Source organism: Brassica napus, chromosome A1 (assembly GCF_020379485.1).
Source record: "Brassica napus cultivar Da-Ae chromosome A1, Da-Ae, whole genome shotgun sequence".
In the NCBI taxonomy this organism is placed as follows: Eukaryota; Viridiplantae; Streptophyta; class Magnoliopsida; order Brassicales; family Brassicaceae; genus Brassica; species Brassica napus.
Window position 1 is genome coordinate 23,308,845 of NC_063434.1, and position 16,334 is coordinate 23,325,178.

At 39.8% G+C, this 16,334-nt stretch overlaps 2 protein-coding genes across 2 annotated transcripts; one reads left to right on the top strand and one right to left on the bottom strand.

Moving 5' to 3' along the window:
• The first annotated feature begins 7,214 nt into the window (after positions 1–7,214).
• BNAA01G25300D (protein MANNAN SYNTHESIS-RELATED 1) lies at positions 7,215–9,459 on the top strand. The gene is made up of 6 exons (XM_013784432.3): positions 7,215–7,497; positions 7,761–7,911; positions 7,999–8,069; positions 8,186–8,271; positions 8,354–8,933; positions 9,016–9,459. The coding sequence occupies exons 1-6, from the start codon at positions 7,396–7,398 to the stop codon at positions 9,292–9,294; spliced, it is 1,269 nt and encodes a 422-aa protein (XP_013639886.1). The 5' UTR covers positions 7,215–7,395; the 3' UTR covers positions 9,295–9,459.
• A 260-nt stretch (positions 9,460–9,719) lies between these two features.
• LOC111216203 (calcium-transporting ATPase 9, plasma membrane-type-like) lies at positions 9,720–16,181 on the bottom strand. The gene is made up of 32 exons (XM_048737511.1): positions 15,628–16,181; positions 15,426–15,542; positions 15,286–15,328; positions 15,083–15,201; positions 14,873–15,004; positions 14,690–14,779; positions 14,531–14,600; positions 14,337–14,407; positions 14,093–14,254; positions 13,950–14,021; positions 13,793–13,876; positions 13,626–13,708; positions 13,439–13,547; positions 13,311–13,366; positions 13,181–13,223; positions 13,018–13,101; positions 12,803–12,940; positions 12,667–12,732; positions 12,488–12,586; positions 12,285–12,395; positions 11,986–12,153; positions 11,854–11,913; positions 11,613–11,777; positions 11,423–11,539; positions 11,236–11,334; positions 11,024–11,161; positions 10,833–10,933; positions 10,710–10,755; positions 10,472–10,609; positions 10,284–10,391; positions 10,119–10,210; positions 9,720–10,044 (listed from the first exon to the last, which is right to left on the bottom strand). Exons 1-32 carry the CDS (start codon positions 15,814–15,816, stop codon positions 9,939–9,941), a joined length of 3,276 nt encoding a protein of 1,091 aa, XP_048593468.1. The 5' UTR covers positions 15,817–16,181; the 3' UTR covers positions 9,720–9,938.
• Between the last annotated feature and the right edge of the window lie 153 nt (positions 16,182–16,334).

Consider the following 16,334-nt stretch of genomic DNA (forward strand, 5'->3'; position numbering starts at 1 on the left):
AAGATAAAACTTCAGAAGAAAAAAAATAAATATAACAAACCGGAATCGTAATCGATGAAAACCAAATTAATTACAAATTTTTATCCGGTTAGAGTTAAAGAGAAAAATTCACATCTGACCAGACATTATACCCTATAATTGATTTCACATTTATCTTTTCAATTCAAAATTGCTTTTGTGTGCAACTATTTAGTGTAGATAACCGTATAATCAGTGTTGGTTTAGTATAGGTTAGTTTCTGGTTAATATATGCTCACTATGTAAGGGAAAATGTTGTATTTTTACCTCGATTGATTGGTGAATTTTTCCCTATCGATCGATCTTTCTTAGGTGTTTTGTGGTCGTTTTCTTCAGTTATTCGACCAAGATTTTGGGCTAACCAGAAGATAAACCACACTAAACCAACATTGATTATACGATTATCTACACTAATAGCAACAAAATAGAAGTATAAAATTATAAATCTGTTTGGATGACTAAATCTTATAAACCAAAAGTCATGTTGAGAAAATTGTTGTTGTTAGTTACACTAACTTAAGATGAGAGATTCACGAGACATGATTTAGGTCGGGATAAAAACTTATAATAATGCCATTCAGCCGGAAGAATGGTGCGATTAACAATAACTATTCTTAGAAAACAAAGAACAAATAAATGCAACTTTTTTTTTGTAATAAATAAATGCAACTTTGGTTACAGGGAAATGTGGTTTTAGGGCTAAGAAAGGAAAACTTCAAACGAAGATTGGTCTAATGGGGTTTCTCGGACTATGTAGCGTGAAAATAGGGTTATGTTCATCATCTTTATTGGCATCTTTTTTTGTCAATTAGTGTTGCTTAGATGTGTTCCGAAATCATATGTAACGGTAGATGAGTTGTTAGTTATTATTGGCTCTGTCGTCTATTATTCTCGAGTGGTGTAGTTGCATCACACTGCGTTACGCTACCATTCAACATTCAACAATCAAGTGTTCATCTGTGATCCCCTCCCACAAACTTAGAAGACAAGGAAAGCAAAATATACAGAGTCATGCATAATTGTAATCATTTATCAACATGTGTAATGTATCTTTCCCACTAGTTTTTGGTTCTTTGGGTAAACCGGTATTCGACAGATGAACATACAAAATTGACCATTGTTGTACTAGTGATGTGGTAGGCCGCCGATATAAACAATGTGTAGGTGATTAGCAAAAGTCGAGGATTTGAACTCGTATATGTATACGTGGCCTCTAACGGAAGCTGTATCATTACAATTGCTTTCGAGTCTTTCTCAACAACAACAAAAATGCTTCCGAGTAACATAATTACCAAATTAGTCACGTCAAACCAATAACACGATTATAAATTTGCTCATTAAATGTGTTTTAAACCTATCTGTAATCCCGTGCTTTATCATTTGCTCATAATTAATTTGTCTGTTAAAGTAACTACTCTTATTTTATTTTATTTTGACTGAACTTTAATTACTCTTATTTTATTGGCAAGGGAATTTTAGGATATTCTTAAAACTTACTTTATCATCAACGATATAACATTAGTGAGATAATTTTTTATATTTCTTGGTATGAGTAAGTGATATAAGTATGTGATTTCAAACTTATATCAAGGTTTAGGAGTTAAATTTGTTAATATTTACAACTATTTTAGCCAAAATAAATTTTTGATTCTGTTGAAGAAAAGTGTTCCTAATCAGGTTAAGTCTCCGGTTCAATCAGAAGTATTGGTTAAGCTAAACCGTACAAGCACGTGGGATTCACGTGGAACTGCGCTACTATAACGAGTTGTATTTATACTCGTATACGTTTCTTTATGTTGTAAGCTGAAGGTGATATAACAGCATAGAGAGAGAAACTTAGAGATAAGATAGAGAGAGAGAGAGAGAAATGCGGAAGAAGAAGATCGCCATTGTTGTATCTCGAGAGCTCGGTTTGAGCTAGATCTCTTTATAGTGCAGTTGCTGGTACAATCCAGCCCCGGAGAGTTATAGCGGCTCTTTTACCTTGAGAGAGTGCGGTGAACTCCGGGTGAACAATTCTCCTGTGTCACTTTCTTTATCTTGCGTGTTTCGTTGGTAGCTATAGATCGGAGCCGTTAGGTGAGTAGCAGTAGCTCGAATCCTAACAGAAGTGGTATCAGAGCCAGGTTCGCGAGACTAGCGAATCTGTGGAAGAGGTGATTCTTTCAAGATCGATCGGAGATGGCGGGGACGAAATCGGAGATCGAGAAGTTCGACGGCGATGGTGATTTCTCTTTATGGAAAAGACGGATGTACGCTTTCCTTAGCGTCTCCGGGTTAAAGGATGTTCTCATCGAGAAGACGAAGGTCGAAGAGGAGGACTCGGAAGAAGATGAGAAAGATTCTGAGAAGAAGAAAAAGATCGTCGAGGCTGAGATCGCAAGATCTGAAAGATGCGAGAAGGCGATGAACATCATCTTCCTAAATGTGGGAGATCACGTCTTAAGGAAGATCGAGAGATGTACGACAGCAGCAGAAACATGGATCTTGCTAGAGAAATTGTATATGCCCAAGTCTCTACCTAACCGCGTGCACACACAGTTAAGGCTATACAGCTTCAAGATGCAGGAGACTCGTTCGGTAGATGACAACATAGATGACTTCTTGAAGATCATTGGAGACTTGAGTAACCTTAGTATTGAAGTCCCGGAGGAAGTACATGCTATACTGCTGCTTAACTCTCTTCCCTCGAAGTATGACCAGTTGAAAGAAACGCTCAAGTATGGGCGGGATGTCATCAAGGTGGATGAGGTAGCAAGCTCAGCCAGGTCCAAGGAAAAGGAGTTGAAAGAAGTTATAGGTTCTCGAAGCAGCTCAGAAGGACACTTTGTGAGGGGGAGGTCAGATAACAGAAGTTCACAGAATGGTTATGGTAGGAAGAAGAGTTTCAAATCGAGGTCAAAGTCAACTGAGAGAAAGAATATTTGCTGGATCTGCGGAAAGGAAGGGCACTACAAGAAACAGTGCTACAAGTGGCTTGAAAGGAATAAGCATCGAAACCAATCCGAGAGAGGAGAGTCTTCATTGGTGAAAGATGATGCTCACGATTTAGTAGGACTGATAGCTGCAGAGTTGAATATTACACAGAGTGCTGATGACTCGGAGGAATGGATCTTAGACACCGGGTGCTCATTTCATATGACTCCTCGAAAGGAGCTCTTCGTGGAACTACAGGAGGTCACAACAGCAGGAAAGGTTAGGATGGCTAACATTTCTCTGACTGAGGTTAAAGGAATAGGCTCGATCAGGTTTCAGAATCCAGACGGTACTACGTTTCTGCTTCACGAAGTGAGATACATGCCAGGAATTGGAAGAAATCTAATCTCCCTAGGGACACTGGAGAATAAGGGCTGCGAGTTCAGAGCGTCAAACGGAATTATGAAGATTGTGTTGGGCTGCACACTCATCATGAGGGGTTATAGAAAGGGTTCTGATACTCTGTATTTTCTGAGAGGATCTGCTTTAAGATCAGGAAGCAGTTTAGGAGAGCTATCAGCTGCTGTCTCAGACAAAGATCAAACTCAGCTGTGGCACAGTAGGCTTGGTCACGTGGGAAAGAAAGGACTCGAGATGTTAGTCAAGAAAGGTTGCATACCAAGTGAACATGTCTCGGAGATGAAGTTTTGTGAAGACTGTGTTAAAGGTAAGACGCACAAGGTCAGCTTTGGGCCAGCTCAGCATCTGACTAAGGAAAGACTCGACTACATCCACTCAGACTTATGGGGTTCACCCAACGTTCCCATGAGCCTTGGAAGCTGCCAATATTTCGTCTCGTTCACTGATGATTGGTCAAGGAAGGTTTGGGTCTATTTTCTGAAGACGAAGGATGAAGCATTTCAGCGGTTTGTCGAGTGGAAGAAAATGGTAGAAGTGCAAGTAGAAAGAAAGGTGAAGAAGCTGCGCACAGACAATGGCTTGGAGTTCTGCAACTTGAGGTTTGATCAGTTTTGCAGAGACGAAGGCATTGTCAGGCACCGTACGTGTACCTATACACCCCAACAGAACGGGGTAGCAGAAAGGTTAAACAGGTCAATACTGTACGCAGCATGTTGAGTGAGAGTGGACTGGAGCCTAAGTTTTGGGCAGAAGCAGTCTCAACAGCAGTCTACTTGCTGAATAGAACTCCGTCTTCAGTCATTGATTTTGAGATTCCAGAGCAGAGATGGACTACAGAAGTTCCAGATTTGTCAGGACTTAGGAGATTTGGGTGTATAGTCTACATACATTCTGATGAAGGGAAGCTAAGTCCAAGGGCAAAGAAAGGGGTGTTCACAGGCTATCCGGAAGGGGTAAAGGGTTTCAGAATCTGGCTTATCGATGAAGAAAGATGTGTCATCAGTCGGAATGTAGTTTTCAGAGAGGATCAGATGTTCAAGGAGTCTAAGTCGTCAAGCGATAATTCAGGTACAACCTCTTTCCCTGTCAATTCTACTAATACACGTGTGAGTTTTGATTTTGTAGGAACAGAAGATAACGTGTCCCAAGGTGGAGCAGTGCAAGAGCGTGGTCGAGTAACACCAGAGGAAGCTGAAGATCAGGAGAATGAAATGGTTTCTGAGGATACTCCGTCTGCGACAGAGACTGATCAAGGTTATCAGCTAGCAAGGGACAGAACAAGGAGGACGTTGAAGCCACCAGCAAAGCTCCAAGATTATCACGTCTATCCTGAAGATGAAGACATTGCAGGCTTCGCATACTTGATGAGAGATGACATTGACAGAGCAGAGCCAGGAAGCTACAGAGAAGCGATGGAGGGCCCTGACAGTGACAAGTGGGCAGAGGCGTCAGATGATGAGATGACCTCATTAAAGAAGAATCGAACTTGGGTTCTGGTGGATCTTAACAAGGATCAAAAGCCTATAGGCTGTAAGTGGATATTCAAGAAGAAAGAAGGGGCTACAAAGGAAGATGGTCCTAGGTTCAAGGCAAGGTTGGTGGCCAAAGGGTACTCACAGAAGGAGGGCATTGATTATCAGGAGATCTTCTCTCCGGTAGTGAAGTTGGTCTCGATTCGAATTATCCTATCTGCGGTTGTCCATTTTGATATGGAATTACAACAAATGGACGTCAAGACGGCGTTTCTTCATGGATATCTGGAGGAGACCATTTACATGGAGCAACCTGAGGGTTATGAAGACAAGGAGCATCCAAATAAGGTGTGTTTGCTGAAGCGGTCTTTGTATGGATTGAAACAGTCACCGCGACAGTGGAATCAACGTTTTGATCAGTTTATGCTGAAGAACAGTTACGTCAGAAGTGAGTTTGATAGCTGTGTATACTTCAAGGAGTTGAAGGACGGGGTCTGTGTGTATCTCTTATTGTACGTAGATGACATTCTTATTGCATCTAAGAATCGGAGGCACATTGAGGAGCTGAAAGTGTTACTAAGCTCAGAGTTTGAAATGAAGGATCTTGGAGAAGCCAAGAAAATTTTGGGTATGGAAATATATAGAGATCGAACAAAAGGGATTCTGACGGTGTCTCAGGAAGGATATATATTGAAGGTACTTGGAAATTTCAAGATGGAGCAAGCTAAGGCAGTTAGTACTCCTATGGGTACCCATTTTGCGCTAAGAGCAGCTACGGAGTTAGAGCTGCGAGATCAAGCTGAAGCTATGAAGAAAGTTCCTTATCAAAGTGCAGTGGGAAGCTTAATGTACTCTATCATACGTACACGTCCAGATTTGGCGTTTGCAGTGGGTCTGGTGTGCAGGTATATGAGCAACCCCATCAAAGATCATTGGCTGGCAGTGAAGTGGTTGCTCAGATACCTGAGAGGTTCGGTGAAGACTCGGTTAGTGTTCAGAAAAGAAGGAGAGTTTGCAGTTCGAGGTTATTGCGATGCAGACTATGCAGGGGATGCAGATAAACGCAGGTCTACAACGGGGATGGTCTTCACAGTTGGAGGTAATCCGGTGAGCTGGAGGTCTAGTTTACAGAAGGTTGTGGCGTTGTCATCAACAGAGTCAGAGGACATAGCTCTGTCAGAAGCGTCAAGAGAAGCAGTCTGGTTAAAGGGTTTTGTGAATGAGCTTGGGTTCAACCAAGATGCAATAAAGATTTACTGTGATTCTCAAAGTGCAATTGCACTGGCGAAGAATGCAGTATGTCATGAACGAACGAAGCATGTGCAGACAAAGTATCATTTTGTTAGAGAGTTGATTACTGATGGTTGGGTACAAGTAGTGAAGATTGCAACAGAGTACAATCCAGCAGACATTTTCACTAAGGTGCTACCGGTTGGCAAATTCAAGGGCGCTTTGGATTTGCTAAGGGTCACAGAAGTCTGAAAGTAGAAGAAGCGTAAGTTATAAAGGCTGAGAGGGTTTTCTCAGGATGTGAAGCTAAGCGGGTTTGCTTGGAGTTAAGAGAGTTACGGTGTCAGTAACAAGAATGAAGTTGAAGGTGGAGCTGATAAGGAACAAGGTGGAGTGTTGAAGAAAGGTGTTCCTAATCAGGTTAAGTCCCCGGTTCAATCAGAAGTATTGGTTAAGCTAAACCGTACAAGCACGTGGGATTCACGTGGAACTGCGCTACTATAACGAGTTGTATTTATACTCGTATACGTTTCTTTATGTTGTAAGCTGAAGGTGATATAACAGCATAGAGAGAGAAACTTAGAGATAAAATAGAGAGAGAGAGAAAGGCGGAAGAAGAAGATCGCCATTGTTGTATCTCGAGAGCTCGGTTTGAGCTAGATCTCTTTATAGTGCAGTTGCTGGTACAATCCAGCCCCGGAAAGTTATAGCGGCTCTTTCACCTTGAGAGAGTGCAGTGAACTCCGGGTGAACAATTCTCCTGTGTCACTTTCTTTATCTTGTGTGTTTCGTTGGTAGCTATAGATCGGAGCCGTTAGGTGAGTAGCAGTAGCTCGAATCCTAACAGACTCGCATGTTTTTTTAACATAGTTTATCTGATTAAAGGATCCCATCTGATTAAACATTTTACTTACTGGCTCCTCAGTAGCATTCTCTAAACTGTAGGATAAAGATAGTAAGTAATGTTTAAAAACAAAACAATCAGCATGCTTTGGTCTAAATTGGTTCGGTACCGGTTTTATGAAACCACCGGTTAAAAATTATACCAAAATTCACGGCAAGAAAAAAGTGTCGGTGGCTGACCATGACCAATGCTTTTCCTAGCGTAAGACTTCAACTTCAACAATCAATAGTGACAACGAGATAAAACTTTCACTACAAAAGTAATCACAAGGGGGAAGTGAGATTTCATATTTGAGGAAGATACCTTGTCTCTATCTGCCCCCACACCACACTCTCTTTGTTGGACTTTCCTTTTCTTTTTCTTTTCCTTCCTTCCTTTCTTCTCTCTATTTCCAACTCTGTTTTCACGATCCAGTTTTGTAAGAAAGTACTAGAAATGGGTGTGGATTTGAGGCAAGTGGTTGCTGGTATTCTCACCATCACCATGTTTGTGATGCTCGGACAGATGCTTCATCGAGATTACTATGATTCTGTTCAGGTATCTTCTCTGCCGACAACTTTTGTCTTTCAAGCAGATCTAATTCATTTGATCAGTTGCACTTTCTTGATTTGTGCGTTAAAGGGTTTTCTTGAAAAACAAACTTTCCATTTTTAGATAAAAATGTAGATTTGCATGAATCAAGTCAAGAGTCAACAGTGAAGTGTTTCAGCTGATCATTAGGACATGATTGATTTTCATCTCTTTTAATTTGGTGTAAACTAATAGTGCATGAAACTGAACCTTTTCTTCTCTACTCACAGGAGAAAGCTCAGGGAGATGCACATGATATCGAATTCGAAGGATCAAGAGTATCTGTGAAAGATAGTCTTGTTGGAGCCTTAGAAGGAAATAAAGGACCTTGGATGGATGATAACAATGACCTTAATCCTTGTTGGCCAACATTACTATCCGGTATGTGTTTGTTTTATAATCAGACTCTTTCTTATTTCCATTTGTGTAGTTGATTCTGGACTATTTACTAAGGACTAAATGTTGCAGATGAAGCGGTATCATCAAAAGGGTATGTTACATTCTCTCTAACGAATGGTCCTGAGTACCATATCTCTCAGGTATGCTTTATAAAAATTTTGATTCTCAGTTTGTTAAGTCAACCATGGTTTTATTCAGATGTGTTGTGATCTTCTTCTGTTTGTGTTTGTGTGTTTAATTCTGATCACATGTTTAGATCACTGATGCTGTAATGGTGGCAAAGCATCTTGGAGCAACACTAGTGCTTCCTGATATAAGAGGAAGCAAACCTGGTGATGAAAGGTTATATGATTTGTTTGTCTATGTTCATGACATTTTATGGTTTGATAATTGGTTTCTAAGATCAACTTATGACTGGTATCAGGAACTTTGAAGACATTTATGATGCTGATAAACTAATCAAAAGCTTGGACAATGTCATCAAAGTTGTCAAACAATTGCCTGAACAAGTATCTCTAAGAGACATCGCCATTGTTAAAGTCCCTACAAGAGTTACAGAAGACTACATCAAAGAACACATTGAACCCATCTTCAAGTCCAAAGGAAACATTCGAGTAGCTACATACTTCCCTTCTGTCAACCTGAGGAAATCCTCACAAGACGGCGAAACCGATCCTGTGGCCTGTTTGGCAATGTTTGGTTCCTTGGAGTTGCAACCTGAGCTGAACGCAGTAGTTGAGTCCATGATTGAGAGGTTAAGGACTCACAGCAGGAAATCAGATGGCCGTTTCATAGCTGTTGACCTTAGAATCGAAGCACTCGAGAAGAAAAATTGTCATTCAACTGGTGTGGGAGGGTCCAAGACTTGTTACAACGCACAAGAGATTGCTGTGTTCTTGAGGAAGCTTGGATTTGCTGGTGACACAACCATCTATCTGACTCAGCCTAGATGGGACAGTAGCCTCAATATCCTTAAGGATATCTTCCCAAAAACGTTTACAAAGGTGTGTAAGAAAACAAACATTCTTTACTCCAAAAAGTTCTCTTACCATGTTGCTAATGTTTTTGTCACTTAACAAATGGCAGGAGGCAGTAATGCCAGCAAGTAAGAGATCAAAGTACCTTGAATCAGAGAGTTCTGAGTATGAAAATGTTATTGACTTCTACATAAGCTCAAGAAGCGATGTGTTTGTTCCAGCCATATCTGGTTTGTTCTATGCAAACACAGTTGGGAAAAGGATAGCTTTGGGTAAGCCTCAAGTGCTAGTTCCAGCAGAGATCTCTGAGACTTCTTCCCTTGCTACAGATTTCATCTCTCCTTACATCTCAAAGAAGAACCACTTGGCTTATTCATGCTTTTGCTGAACCTTGTCACCTTTTCTAAAGTGATCTCTCCAAACATGGGCTTTCTCAGTTTTCACCAAGTGTAAGCTATATTTAATTTGATGTTTTCTCTGTTTTTCTTTATTTAAGGTTGCCTTGTGTAGGAAAGAAAACAATTGAGGTTTACAATTTGATTTTGTTGGCTTATATCCTTTTGCATTTTATATATTTTGTTCAATAGTATGAAACACACAATATTTGTTTGTAAGACTGATTTTAGTGTGGAGGGTTTCTGATGAAGGAAGAATAACCATGTGATCTTTTACTATGTCCATTGGTCCTTAAATCTAGTGATGCCATGTGAAAAGTAGATTGAGCTTGTTTACAGACAGAGAGCAAAGAGTTGTGGTTGGTATGAACACAGAGAATCCTCCATGTTAAACAACACTTTTTGAAAACCCAAAGACTGAGCCAAACTCCCATTAGTACAACCCCAAATCAAATTCAATTCAAAGTTGCACCTTTACATCATACAAAAAAAAATCTGAAAAAAGGGACAAAAGAATTGGATACATTTGTAATATACTATTACCATTTAAAAGAAAGAAAGAAAGGTTTAGCCATTGTCACTTGTTATTGCTTCTGTAGTTGCAGTATGAGGAAGATGAATATCTCTAGTAATGTGTTTATGCACTTCTTGAGGCTCTGTATTTACGGAAGGGTTTCTTGAAGTAGACGCTCATCGGAGTCCTGGGTACAGGAATCAGCTTCCCAACAACTGCTAGTGGCCAGCTGCAGAGAGACAACAAATTAGTGATATTTATGGTTTCTACATTTCATTTCAAGTTGGAAAAAAATGGACATACCTGACAAGTCCAATAACAATAGAAGCAAGCCATAGCTGCCAACTCAGTGCAACTGTATGAGCAAACTCTCCAAGGAAAGTAACAATGATTATCTGCATTTTCAACCACAAGAGTTTACTATCATATGCTATCAAGTGTCAAAAGACTTTTGTGTTATTGTCTTACCTGAAGTACAAAAGTGACTCCAACAATTGCAACAAAGAGAGGGTTCTTAGATACTCCACTGAAAACATTCATTTCATCAGGTTTCCTTGCGTTGAACTCGTTGAATATCTGAAAGACTTGCATGATTAAACCCAATTCCATATGATTTAAAGAATAAGGAGATGATAAAGAGGAGATGGTTTGCTTACTTGACACATAACAAATGCATTGAATATCATAGTGTTCTTCACTTCCACAGCATGTGCATGGTTGCTGTCTTGGCTCAAGCCAAGCACGCTCAAGCCTGCAAAGTTAAGAACTAGGAGGACAGCCACTTGGTAAAATGACTGCAACATCCCCCAAAATTATAATTTCAGCAATATGCACTCTACAAAATGTTTTAGTAATAAATCAACATCAAGATAGTTTTTTCACTGAACAAGTCACCTGCACAAGCAAGTTTCTCCACATGATATTTGTTATTAGAGGTTCCCTGCAAATCAAGAACCATACATATAAACCACAATATATCTACTTTTGTTTCACTAAAATTTTCATGATGTTACATACCTTCTTCCAACAGGGGTTCTGTGCATAAGATGATCTGTTGGTGGCTCTGTAGCCAGTGCAAGTGCTCCAAGAGTATCCATAATAAGGTTGACCCAAAGCAGCTGTATCAAAGAACCACCATTGTATTTCTTCTGTACTCCATCTTCAAAGTATCTTAAAATTTCTACCATCCAGGGGGAAGGTTAACTAACCTGTACAGCCTTTAGAGGAACGTCACCGGAAGACATTGCTGCTACAACATTGATTATAAGAGCTGCAACATTCACAGTAAGCTGGAACTGTATGAACTTCTGAATATTTGCATACACAGAACGGCCCCAACGAACAACCTGAAACAGTACAAGAATTGCATTATAAGAAAAAGGCATAAAGAATAGCTATGGAGGTATACACTAAGACAAACCTTTACTACTGAAGCAAAATTGTCATCCAAAATGATAATGTCTGAACTCTCTTTAGCAACTTCTGTTCCTGATATGCCCATAGAGAGACCTATGTCTGCCTATAACACAAAGCAAAAAAAGATAAGTCAGATTTGGAAGTGGAACACAAAACCTAATATAGCCTGTATCATCACCAGTGATTCTAACCTCGTGGAGTGCAGGAGCATCATTAGTACCATCACCAGTGACAGCAACAACATCTCCGTTTTTCCTTAGTGCTTGAACAAGTAAAAGCTTGTCATTAGGAGAGGACCTACCCATCACCTGCATGTTACCCCCCAAGTTAATATTTGAACTATAGCATCAGTAAGGTCACATGATCCTTGAATGTTCATACCGTGATTCTCTTGGCTACTTGTTCTCTCTCTTTCTCAGATAGCTCACGGAACACTTTTCCTTCAATGATAGTAGGCTCAACAGCTTCTGTATCTGAAGCAAGTATACCACACTCCAAAGCAATTGCTTTTGCTGTCTGAAGATTGTCTCCAGTCACCATACGTACCTAGATAACACTCATGTAAACATCAATACCATATTATAGCAACATTTAACTGCCGTTATAGAGGCAAGGAGCCTACCTTAACACCAGCACTGGTGCAAATTCTCACTGCTTCTCTGACACCAGGACGACAAGGATCCTATACAGAGTAAAAATCGTCACATAGTGAACACATAAAACAAACCTCAAGTTAGCTTTTCAGCATGCCTACCTTTATACCAACGATAGCAAGCAAAGTCAACTCATCTTCTGGTAAACTCCATTTATCCAAGTCCTCCTGTTCCTTGGGAACTTTGTTCAGCTCTTGTGTTCTGCATGCAATAGCCACACATCGCAGGCTATTTTTCGCCATGGCATCAATAGCAAGTCTGAAAAACTCCTGTAAAAGTAATTTCCAGAACAGAAATGTTATTGATGTTTGAGATGAGACCAAAGTATAGGAAAATGTTTTAGTCCTCCTAAGCAAGAGTGCCTTTCAAGTGAAAATTTATAGATTTTGTGTCACCTAACCTTCTGGCTATCAATGGGCTGCAGAGTACCATTTGAGTCCATGTATTGTGTACAGCAACCCAGAACTATCTCCGCTGCTCCCTTCCAGTGAATGAAAACTTCAGAATCACCCTGCAGTGAGTTAATATATAATATTGATCAGCTCCATATGATACTTTGGAGACTTTCCTCATTGAATGGCGATGAGAAGGACAAGAAATTACTCTAAGAACAGCAACACCTCCACGCTTTTTTTCAGAGTTGAAAGGAAAAGCATGGATGATAGCAGACTCCGACCTGATGGTATCAAACTTCATCCCCAACTGTAACGATAGCTTTCTTTAAATATATATATGCACATACATAAGAAATATATGTCAAAGAGTAAGCAAACATGTGATACCTTGTACGCCCAAGACAGAATAGCCTTCTCTGTAGGAGATCCAGAAATCTCCACCTCTCCACCATCCTACAGTAAATTACAACATGAGCACTAACCATCCATCATTTGATATCCTCAGTATGAGCTTAGACACCACCTTGGGATGAAAAACGTTGCCTGTAGTGTTCTGTGCCACTCCTTCACTTATTAAGGCAACAAGTTTAGGGTGGAGCCCAGAGGGGTTGTCTGCTACATCCATCTTTGATCCTCCAGCATAAGTCTCAACCACGGTCATCTGTAATTTTTTGGAAAGTGGTAAAATTAGCTATCTACAAGCATCATTGATGCTGAGTTTTTTTACTGGATACTGACCTGATTCAAAGTCAAAGTTCCAGTTTTGTCACTGCAGATTGTTGTTGCTGAGCCCATGGTTTCACATGCTGAAAGCCTCCTAACCTGTTAGCAAATGAAAGGTGGTCAGACAAAATCAAGAAGAAATAGCTAAAGCTAGAGAAGAATTATATTTGATTCTGACCAAAGCTTTGTCTGCCATCATCTTTCGCATTGAGTAAGCCAAACTATTCACATGGATTCATGAAAAAATATATCAACAACTACAATGCAGTTAGATATTTTCTGAGTGGATAATATCAAACAAGACTTACGTGAGGGTAACTGCTAGGGGAAGTCCTTCAGGCACTGCCACAACCACAATGGTAACCTAAAACAAACGCCAGAGTTAACTCATGTGTCTACAGTATAACATAATCAGGGATGTGGAATGAATACTTACTGCGATCGTAAATATCTTTACACAATCATCTACAATGTCACTGATACTAGTCTTCCCTTTGACAAACTGCGTTGCTCCACTAGAATCTTGGGTAGTTCCGGTAAAATATCTGAAAAAAACAACTCAAGGTTATAGCTCTCAACATGCCATGAAGTTGTAAGCCAAAACTTTTGTTCACCAATATTACCTCACAAGAAGAGCTACAAGTACAACAAGAGCCACCGTGAGCCCCACTATACCGATGAAGGTTGCAAGACCATTTAGCCGCACCTGTTACAAGATTACCAAAAAGGAATGGTTAGGCTTCTTCAAGACATTGTGGAGACCATAAACAAAGTCATCAAAATGACATACCTGCAAGGGGGTTTCTTCACCAGTATCCTCTGAGATACTTGCCATCAACAATCCCCATTCAGTGTTGATTCCAACACCAGTAACCTGTTAAAAGAGTCCGAATGAATAACTACTAGAAAAGAAGTCAGGCAAAAGGACAAAGGCCTCAAAGATTTACCAGCATACTACCGACACCGTCAGCTACTTTACAACCAGACATTAGAAAAGGAGATTTTTGATCCTTGTTGACCTGCAACAAAAGTCTGTGTTAGCAAAGTATAAAGAGAAGATGAGCACACAACTGAACAAGGATGAGCTCACAATCTTGCTTTCACCGGTCATGCTAGATTCATCAATAGCAAGAGAATGGCCACTAATTAGCACTCCATCCGCAGGGACCTGGTCACCTATTCTAAGAGGTATAACATCTCCCACAACAACGTCATAGATTGAAATCTTCACTGTTCTCCCTCCTCTCATGACCTGTAAGAGTTTTCATTTATTTAATTATCAGCTCAAAACCATATAATTTGCAAACAATCTATAAAATGTTAAAGCAAAGCACCTCTAGTTGTATATTTCTTTTTTCATCGTTGAGGTTTTGAAACTGAAGAGATTGGCGATAGTCACTAACAGCTGAAGGAATAAAAAGATAAAGCTTTAAAGAAAGAGTCGTCTTAAATGGATTAATGTGACACTGAAGACTGAACCTAACTAGAAGATGTAAACAAATATAGAGACGATAAAGCATGGCCATACCTGTAACAATAATGACAAGCAAAACTGCAAAAGCAATGCTTCCACCATCAAGCCAACCTTCTTTCAAACCCTAGTAACCAAAAGATAGTAGAGTAGAAGCAGAAAACAAGTTAGTTCCTAGTTTGGAACATTAAAAAGGAAAGTCAAAAACATATAAACCTCTGTCTTTATTCCCAATGCCAATGATGTTACAGCGGCTATGATCAAGATGATAAGAGTCAAATCCTGCCATGCTTCCCAGAGGAACATCTTTTGGACAACATAAAGTTAAGAATATGTATAAGTTATATATCCACAAGCTGATGAAACACCACCTATTATAAAATAGAAACTGCTGCTTACATAGAAGCTCTTCCCCTTCTTCTTAGGATAAGTGTTGGATCCAAATGCATTCTTCCTATCTATCACTTCTTTCTCATCTTCCTCGATTCCTTGCTCCAGATTTGACTTCAACTTCTCTGCAACACCTTTGACCTAAAAAGGTAGTAGTTAAGTAATCATAAGCCTTGCCATTTATAGCATACAAATGAATGAATGCAATATGAGACTAACCCCTCCATGTTGCTGCAAACTGGACATGTTTTGGTTCCTAGTCATTGACACAAGTTTCTCAAGGTCAATGTCGAAGTTGCCAGTTGAAGCTGATGGAGTTGATGATGATGACGCAACCGCTGAAATCAAAAAAAAAAAAGAATGATTATTTGAGGAAACAAAAACAGAATCTGATCTGACTCATCTGAAAGAGAGTCACATACCACCAATTTGTTGTTCTCCAGCCAACTTAAAAAGCAATGCTGCCTGATTCAATAAAGCAATTTACTGATGTATGAGATCAAGAAACATGGTGATGAAATCAAAAAAGTTTCATCAAAAATAAGTATATATATATATATACCCTAATGACTTGAGCATGAGCTCTGATCATCCTTCTACGACTCTCATAGTGTTCTTCTTTATTGAGATCCAAAGTGTATCGAAACCGACGTGATGCGTTCAGTACAAGTGCCGCTTGCTGCACAAAATGTAATTAATAAAGATCGAATCTCTGTCAAGCCACGCAACCATTTTTAAGGAAAGAGAATCAGAGATGACATTACCCTCCAGCGACGGAGAGATTGGGCGGAGGCGTTCTTGGTGTTATCAAGGTCGAAAGGATCATCAGGATCGTGTTCAAGCTGTTCGTGGTGCTCATCTTGTGTTCTGGCTGATCCTCCAGCTTCCACGTCGTCGTGTCGTCCTGACATTGACGTGGGGAGCAACCCATTGCTCGACGACGTAGTGCTCATCCTCCCTTCCTTGGTCTCTCACCCCACCTCTTCCTCCCTCCTCTTTTCAAGAAAACCACAAAAGAAAGGAGAAAATAGAAACGACCTTCTTCTTCTGATAAAGGTCAGGTCGTTCGTTATTAGTTTGGCGAGAGAGAAAGCCAAACTAGTGAGAAGGAGAAGGCAACAAAAAAACCTAAAAACTATCTCTCTCTCTCTTAAACTTTCTCTCTGTAAATCACAGAGAAAAACAAAAAGAGAAACTAATTACAACAACAACAACAAAACTCACAAACAAAAGAGACACAGAGACAGAACTCAAATGAATGACGACATTGTCTATATTTGGTCTGGTTTTCGCAAAAATAGCGGAAAGTTCGTTTTTCTTTTTATGGGAAAGAGAAGCACATGAATGAAGAAGAAGGATATTTTCCCGGGGGAAAGAACATGGTACCATTATATATACTAACATGGCTTATCTTCATACAATCTCACATTTCATTTATCATTCTTTGTTCTCAGATCTAACTACATAAAAA